General features: G+C 34.5%; 1 protein-coding gene across 1 annotated transcript; it reads right to left on the reverse strand.

Moving 5' to 3' along the window:
* Positions 1-29: 29 nt before the first annotated feature.
* Positions 30-3671, reverse strand: LOC122316504. Its single transcript, XM_043133076.1, has 5 exons — positions 3373-3671; positions 2561-2992; positions 1127-2453; positions 884-1030; positions 30-781 (listed from the first exon to the last, which is right to left on the reverse strand). Exons 2-5 carry the CDS (start codon positions 2612-2614, stop codon positions 255-257), a joined length of 2055 nt encoding a protein of 684 aa, XP_042989010.1. The 5' UTR covers positions 2615-2992; positions 3373-3671; the 3' UTR covers positions 30-254.
* Positions 3672-8176: the final 4505 nt, after the last annotated feature.

The raw sequence follows: 8176 nt of genomic DNA on the forward strand, positions 1-8176 counted from the left end.
CAAATTTATAGATAAGGCTGCAGTGCTAGTTAATTCCATAACAATCCAATATGATTATAAAAAAGAAAACATAATATTTTGTACAAAGTTGATGCTCTTAGTGAATCAAAGCAAACAAGAATTTAAAGACCTGGACACTGCATTACATTACATTTCACGACACCCGCATTGAACCACCAAACCCACATTTTACCACAATGCATCACTTTAGAAAACTGAAATATTGAATAGATTCCAGGAGAACGTGAAAGCATCTAATGGGATGAAGAAGCTTGTGCTGGTGGAGCAATCCTTAGGGATAAGTTCTGATGAGTTCGGTCCTTTGACCTGTTCTTGCTTTTTTGAGCAACACTTGCACTGCTCTTATGTCCAATGGCAGAAAGGGACCTGCCCTGGCTCACTCTCTTCCCTGCTTTTCTAGAAGAGCTTGAACTGCTGTTCCCGCCGAGTGCAGCTTTGGCTACACTGTCTGTCAGCACCTCTCTTGCCCTCTGCGATTTAATTGGCTGCTTGTTCAGGTACGCTAGCTTTGGAAGGAGATCACAAACTGCTTTGCGCAGCTGGTCATCACTGATGTTGTTCTGGATCGAATTTCCCAGAAGATTGAGTGCCTGCAGAGTGTTGTAGTTGGCTACGAGCTGGCCCAGTGCTTTTGTTGTCGTTATTTTGTTGAAGCTGAGGTCCAGGACTGTTAACTTCAATAGCCTATGTAGCCCCTCAACATCACTAATCTTGTTCCCAGCAAGATAGAGCTCCTTGATTAATGTACAGTTCGACAACCCTGATCAAGTGAGTGAAAATCTAATAAGTTCATATTCAAACTGTCTAATGTTTATAAAAGTTAGATACACGCTCATTGGACAAGCACAAACAGTACAAATACCATGTCCAATTTTAGATATGCGGTTGTAACTGAGATCAAGCACCCGCAGACGAGTCAGTTCTCTGAGTCCTTCAATGGTACCGATCTTGTTTCTCGACAAATTGAGTGTGTGAATGCCCTTTGGAAGAGATCCGGGAGTAATTTGGACTACAATTTGAGGAAAAAATAAAACCAATTAGCTCAATTATGACTTCAGGGTGGGTAACCTATGAATATTTTCTGTTGTGTTGGAAGGGACATTACCTATGCAGTTATTTGATAGGTTGATGGATCGAAGACTGGAGAAGCTTGAAATGGTGGGGATAGCTTTTAAGCCAATACCAGAAATGTGAGCCACAGTAGATAAGGAATTCAGAGACTGGATGATACTATTGGCATGCAAAATCTCCGCCGCCAGATTGATGCCATGCCTCCCACGGATCAATTGGGTTGTGTGTCTTGGTGGTGATCTACCATTCTCAGGAGAGGGGGGGAAGAGAATTCCGTCTTCATTTCCATGGCTATCATTTCCTGACAATGGATATTCGATTTCGAGATCTTTCACCCACTCTTCCACTCTTGCAATGGGGGATGATTCTGAAGGGAAAGCGACCCATTGGTTCGCTTGCCATAAACCAGAAACTCCATTATGAAAAGTATCCCAGCTCTTGAAAACATTATCGTTCGAGGAATATCCAGCAAATGATCCCGGTGATGCTAACTTGCTCGATTCTATAACTCGGCTCGGTTCAAGTGTATCTGAAGAGTACCCACCTTGGGGTTTCAAAGCAGCACTATTAGGAAGTGAGCGGGATGATTTCAGGGTCCGGGCATTGTGCAAGTTTCTATGGCTCCAGAGGAACAATTTCCACCACAATCTTCTACTCCTAGAGGGGAGAACTTGGCTTGAAGAATGCTTCTTCAACATCACCCTGTCCGCACTGAAGTGGGTCGTTTCAGATCTGGGGCTGCCTGTGTCAACATTCTCCCTCACCTTTTCAGATAAATCTTGTAACTCTTCAAAAGACTGCGACTTAGAGGGAGGCAACCGATCAGCCATCTCCCTAAAAACAGTCCTTGTTTCAACATTGGAGCAGGAGCGCTGAAGTTTTGGGGAAGGTCCAAACTCTGCTTTTGTAATGCCAGGATCACTAACATGTCCGTTTTGATTCACATCAATACCCTTCTCACTCTCTTTCTCAATCTTGTCATCAAAATGGTCTTTCACCTGAGTATCAGGATCAAATGCATAGGATAAATCCAAGTTTTTGTTTCTGGAATATGAATCTTTGTCCCCAGAAATATCTTCATGAGCCGAGAGATCGAGGTCAGAGAAATCCCTCTTGATAGAGGACTTCTCTTCGTGCTCGTCCTCCCCTTCATAAGCTATCTCCGCTGCCTTGACCCCAACAGGACTTTCATGGCTCATAAACTTGACGCTGCACTGAGAGTTGTTGGGATACGGTACCGCAACGCTGAAAGTCGTCAATTTCAACTCTTCATTTTCAGAAGATTTCACCGGGTGTTCGATCTTGACTTGCAGGGTTTGCAAACCCTTGCGCTCACCATTTTTTAGGGATTCCTCATCCCCCTGAAGCGAACAAATGAAAGATGTTGAAGTTAGAAAATCGCAAGATAGATGAATTCTAGATCTTTCAAAAAAATAACATATTAACTCAGAATACGACTGATTCTCACCTTATCTTTCTTCTTCCTTCCAACACGTAAAATGAAGCAGCTAAATTTTGCCATTTTAGCAGCCAGGCTTGCTTAAATGCTCGAGAGAATGGAAGCTCTAATTTTCTCTTTCCTCTTGGTTCTTGTTCGTCTACTCTACTGCTGCTCACATCTCTAATGGCGGATACTTTAACTGTGGCAGAGAGATTCTCTATAAACAAAGATTACATAGGAGTTTTTTTTTTCTCTCTTTTGAATCAAAAGTTAGCCGTAATCAATGGGAAGGCGTGAAACTAATGACAGAGTCCGACTCGAACACGAACGGAGACTGGGAAAGAAAGAACCAGCGCATGCCTTGGATCGAGAAAATTTCTCTATCGGGTCGGCCAGAGTTGTATTCGCAGTAGCTTCTCTCCAGAAGCTTCACCAAACAACGTTTCTTCAGAAACTTTCCTGGTGGAGTGCCAAAAAAATGAAATCACAAAGAAAACCAAGCAGACCCCATATAAGAAAGCTCCAGAAAGGGACAACCCCATTAAACAAAACATGCCCCGTGTCAAGCTTTGTGATTGCAAACATTTGAACCCATGTCAAGAAAACTCCAACGAAACAACCAAAACACGATCCTTATCCGATACACAATTAAACCATATGGGCTACGTAGAGAAATTCAAAACCCACTCTATACAAAACGACCTTTATCGATTTGGAAACAAGAAAGCGCCTCACCAACGTAAGTAGAAAAGAAAAATACCTAGAGGCTATTGAAAGAGAAAATAATCATGTACAGAAAGCTAAAGAAAAACCATGGGGTTATGGTCTGAAAGTGGTACCTTATGAAGCTGAACTCCCCCAGCTTGTCAATGGGACCTTAAACTGCAGCAGTTTTCGGCTGTACAACTCAGGTCAGGTGACAGTTTAACCTCGTAGATCACGGCCAAGAAGACCAACACGAGAGAAATAGAGAGATCTTTGGGGTGGTGGTAGTTGAGTCTTCATTGGTTTTGCGTTTCCTTTTATATTCACGTTTGTTGGGGGTATGAGTTGGGAGTTCGAAGAAGGGACGGAAATGCGGAGGAGTCTCCGTACGAGTAAATTTGTAAAATAAAAAAAGCGAGTGCAAGTTGCAACACACTCTCCTGTAACGCGGAGCCTAGAAGGCTAGAACACCGGCATACATTCTTTATAGGATGCCTATAATATATTAGGAAATACAGCAAGGATAATTACAGTGGAAACATCGCCACTCCTGCCTTTGAATTTCTGAGCAGGCTCCACTCCTTGCTTCACAATTGGTTATAGATACATCTTCCTGAGTCCTATCAGGAAATGGCTTGCCTCCTGAGTCCAATGGTACCTAGGTTGTTTTTTCAAATTTTAGTGCATGTTTGAGTTTCAAAGTTTAAAAAACTATTTTACTAGCTTAAAATTTATTTCTTAAAAAAAAAATTTTTAAAAAAATTTATCAAAAGTGCTTTTTTTTAGCTATCATTAAAAAAATTCTTGCAATATTGCTACATTTTTTAAAGGATCCTCAAAATTAACTTTAAAAACATTTTGAACGCATATTTATCGAAATAAATAAATAACTTTTTAATAATAATATACTTTGATAAATCTCTACCGCTTTGAGTCACTAAACAAATTGAAAATCTAATTTTTCAAAAAAAAAAAAAAAAACACCAAACTAAAGCTTTTTGTTGAAAAACTCCTCCAACAAAGAACAATGCTACATTTTAAAAAAATACCACAACTAACTTTAGACCCCGCTTTTATTCAGAAAGTATATCTTTTCATCTCATCTTATCACTATAATTTTATTAAATTTTTTCATAAAATATAATAAACAATTCAAAATTTTCAAATATCGAAACAATAATAATAATATTTTATTCAATTTTCATCTAAAATCATCTTATCTCATCTTTAGGCACAAGTTTATTAAGCAATAAACAACTTTTCAACAGTATAACTTTTAAGTATAATTTTACAATTAGTGCATGTTTAGAATTGCGGTAAAAAATATAACTTGTAATTTTTAAGGCTTATAACATATAACTTAAAAAATAAATTCTACTATTAAAAATTTATTTATTATTTGATAACTATATACTTAAAGCACTTTTAAACATGTTATATTTATTTAGAAAAAAATTAAATAAACGCTTTATGAGGTGAAAATGACAATCATTTAATTTTTAAAAAATTCTGATTATATCCTTAAAATTTTAAAAATTACATATATTTAAAAATTATATGGATATTTTTGTTCATTCATAGTTTCTTTAAAATTTGAACAACGTATGGAATTTGGATTATCCCAAAAAAAAGTTTTGAGAAAAAGTTGTAGCATCAAAATGATATATTTTTTTTTAAACGTACTTTTTAATTTATTTTAAATTATAAATTATTTTAATATGTCACACCCAAATAATCTAAATTTTTTATTAAAAAGCTTTTAAAGCTATTTAAAATTATCTATAAAAAGCTATATTTTCTACCTTAATTACAAACAGACACTCTCAATAAGAAATATACTTAACAAGTATTTATTTAGTACCTTAAAAAACAAAAGAGAAATTCAACCATTACGATTTATATATGGACTTTGTATAGGGATAGAATGAAGTGGAAGTGGGAGAACACGACCAACTAATCAAAATCCGCTTGAGCTTGAAAGTTTTCGTGAATTGTAGTAAAAAGTTTAAGAATAATATTTTAGTGACAATTTTATAACAATAGTTCTGGAACGCATGAGCTTTATACTTTTTGTTTTTTAATAAAATCATTTGAAATGAGTTTTTTTTTTTTTTTGGGCAAAGTTTAAAGAATTTGTATACAGATCTAACATCTTTTACGTGTTTATCTATATTCGGAAATAAAACGATTTGAAATATTAATCGGAAGAGTAACATGGACTTGCTCCTGCACGGAATAAAGACATCTATTCTAAATAGTTCTAGAAAGAGGGAGAGCGTCGGTTCATCAGTATTGGCAGCTACCGAAAGAGCACGTCTCCTCGTGGAGGAGACTGGGTACGTTACGTACACTTTTTAAATAATTATCTTCTATTTTTTTTTTATCATTTTATAATATAATATTAAATAATAAATTTATAAATAAAATATAATAAATAATTTTTAATCATTTAATATCATATCATTATTTATATCCATTCTATTCAGCATTTCAGGTGTTTTGTTGCATATAATATATAATACAGAAACTCGGACTCCATTAGAAATCCCAATCCATGATATTTTTGCTTGCTCGGTCGAATTCATTGGAACCAAGTGCGTATGCCACCACATTATTTTATATTTCACGCTAACCACCTAGAGACCAGGATGCATAGCTCCACGTGCCACTCACATTGAAGTCGTAGCTATAGAAAAAGAGATCAACTATCGAAAGAATATACGCTTTATATCCCGAATTATTATATATTTATTATTATTTATATGAATTAAATCAGCTTAAATTAGCTAGAATAGATGCGTTTTATTATATATTTTAATTCAATAATAAAGGATATTTTGAAGAGGGTGTTTGTAATTATTTATCGTAAATAAATCTCCACTCACCGGGACCGGGTCCCGCCCTGTCCCTGGTAAAACGAGCACTTGCCCAAGTGGAAATGACGTGCACGGTGCAGGCTGCATTGCATATCCCTTAATTTGTTGGCTTTGCGTTCTTTTCCACATGCATGATCTTCCATAAAGTGAGACTAATAATGAGTGCATGTTCGGTCTCACGCAAAATCACTACAACTTGACTCATTTTTTTTATTTTTTTATTTACCTCGCTCAATGAAGTCACCCCTGGCGTGCTCAATCAAAATGCCTTTTCCATTATTTAATATTATTTCTACACTGCTATCTTCCACGAAGCCTTACAACTCCGAGAGTATAAACGTCCCATTCATTGTTTAATTTGGTTTGAACGGCCTATAATAACGACTTTATAATTTTTTGTTGAGATTTCCTTATACATGATTCCTTTGGATGCAAAACAAATTTGATTGGTGAAAATAATCGGGCTATTTTATCGGTCAGTTTGGTATATGAACAAGTGGCAAGGTTACTCTATTTATACCGTGCCATGTTCAGCTTGTATTTGATTATTCCTTTTTAATTAAAAAAATATATACCAATACATGTTTAAATATTTTTTAAAAAAATACACCAATACATTAAAAGTCATTTTCTTAAATATTAAATACAGAAAATAAATTAAAAAAATAAAGAATCAAAATGAGATAACAAACTTAAATTTAAATGACATACTATCCTTTTCCATAAGTTCAATCCTGTATTAACTCACTTACCCACACCTTGTCAAGAGAGTGGAGCAAACAATATCAAAAGCGAAAAACCTTAATTATTTGTTTGTCACATTCCACACTTTCTATCCCATCAAATGCTCGTTTGTTTTTCTACCAACATCTGCTTAGCCTCCCTCCCTTTTCACATTTGTCCCATATAGTTTGGGACAGTTATTTTCCCTATCCTTCATGTGTATTTTTACATCATAGAAGTGCTATAGATTAAAATAAAAAATTTTAAAATTATACAAAAATTTTTTAATTAATTTTGTCATTTTTTAGATTTATTTTATAATAAAAATAATTTAATATATTTTTATAAATTTATTTTTATATAATTATTTTAAAACTCGTGTATTTGTTTTTACATAAATCCAATATCATTGGAGCTAAGTCCAACAACCCTAGAAGTGGTCCCTCAACTACGTATCAAGGCCCAAACAGTCGTACACCCTTAATTGTTACAGGCCTGGCGACAGGCATGTATATAAATATAGAAAAAACGTAAGACAGGTTTCACATGGACGACATAACTTAGCGACATGCTATAGAAATTAAGGGTGTCCACGTACCTAAATTTTAAGCCATGAAGTTGTAGGTCGACAATGACATGACATCATAAAAGATCTTGGATGTGTGAGTTATGGCTGGAGAACCAATGATAGGGATTGTAGCTTTTGTCATCTTATTGCTCCTCGATATGTTTGTTGTTGATACTCTGCTATTCTCACCACTTAAATTTATTGTTTGTTATTATCGCTCTTTTTTTTTTTTTTTTTTTTTTTTTTTTTTTTTAAAATTTTCTTTTTATTTAACGATTAAGAAAATATTTTATAATAATATTATAATTTCTTAATTTTTTTTTTTAAAAATATAAAAAAAAAATACATGTAAGAAAAAAAGAAAAAAAAAAACCTGATTACCACTAAGGGGGCTCCTGGGCGTAGACCCACCCAATTTCCTAATAATTGCGAAACAACTTCTCTTAAGAACCAAGACTAGTTTTATAACGTCTGAGCGTGAACCTATACGTTTGGTTTGTGTAATTGACTTTTCATGACTTTAAAATTTAAATAATCAATTATATTATTAGATTAAGTCGACAGAAAAAGATTGATTAATTATTTTAGTTAAATGATATTTGTAAATTTGGAGTGTGCAGTCATTCCATTTGAAAAAAAATAGATTAGACTCAGTTCTTAACCGGTGGCTCAATGCATAAAATATTTAATTAAAATGTGATTAAATTATGGCTTATGTTCTTATAACATATTAAATCACTGATTTATATATAAAACTGATTGAAATAGTAA

This window comes from Carya illinoinensis, chromosome 7 (assembly GCF_018687715.1).
Source record: "Carya illinoinensis cultivar Pawnee chromosome 7, C.illinoinensisPawnee_v1, whole genome shotgun sequence".
Lineage (NCBI taxonomy): Eukaryota > Viridiplantae > Streptophyta > Magnoliopsida > Fagales > Juglandaceae > Carya > Carya illinoinensis.

Coding starts and splice junctions, on each gene's coding strand:
- LOC122316504 (XM_043133076.1), bottom strand. CDS start 2,614: ATGGCAAAATTTAGCTGCTTCATTTTACGTGTTGGAAGGAAGAAGAAA. Junction 1,031..1,126: donor CCTATCAAATAACTGCATAG/GTAATGTCCCTT, acceptor CTCAAATTGTAG/TCCAAATTACTCCCGGATCT. Junction 782..883: donor CATATCTAAAATTGGACATG/GTATTTGTACTG, acceptor TCACTTGATCAG/GGTTGTCGAACTGTACATTA.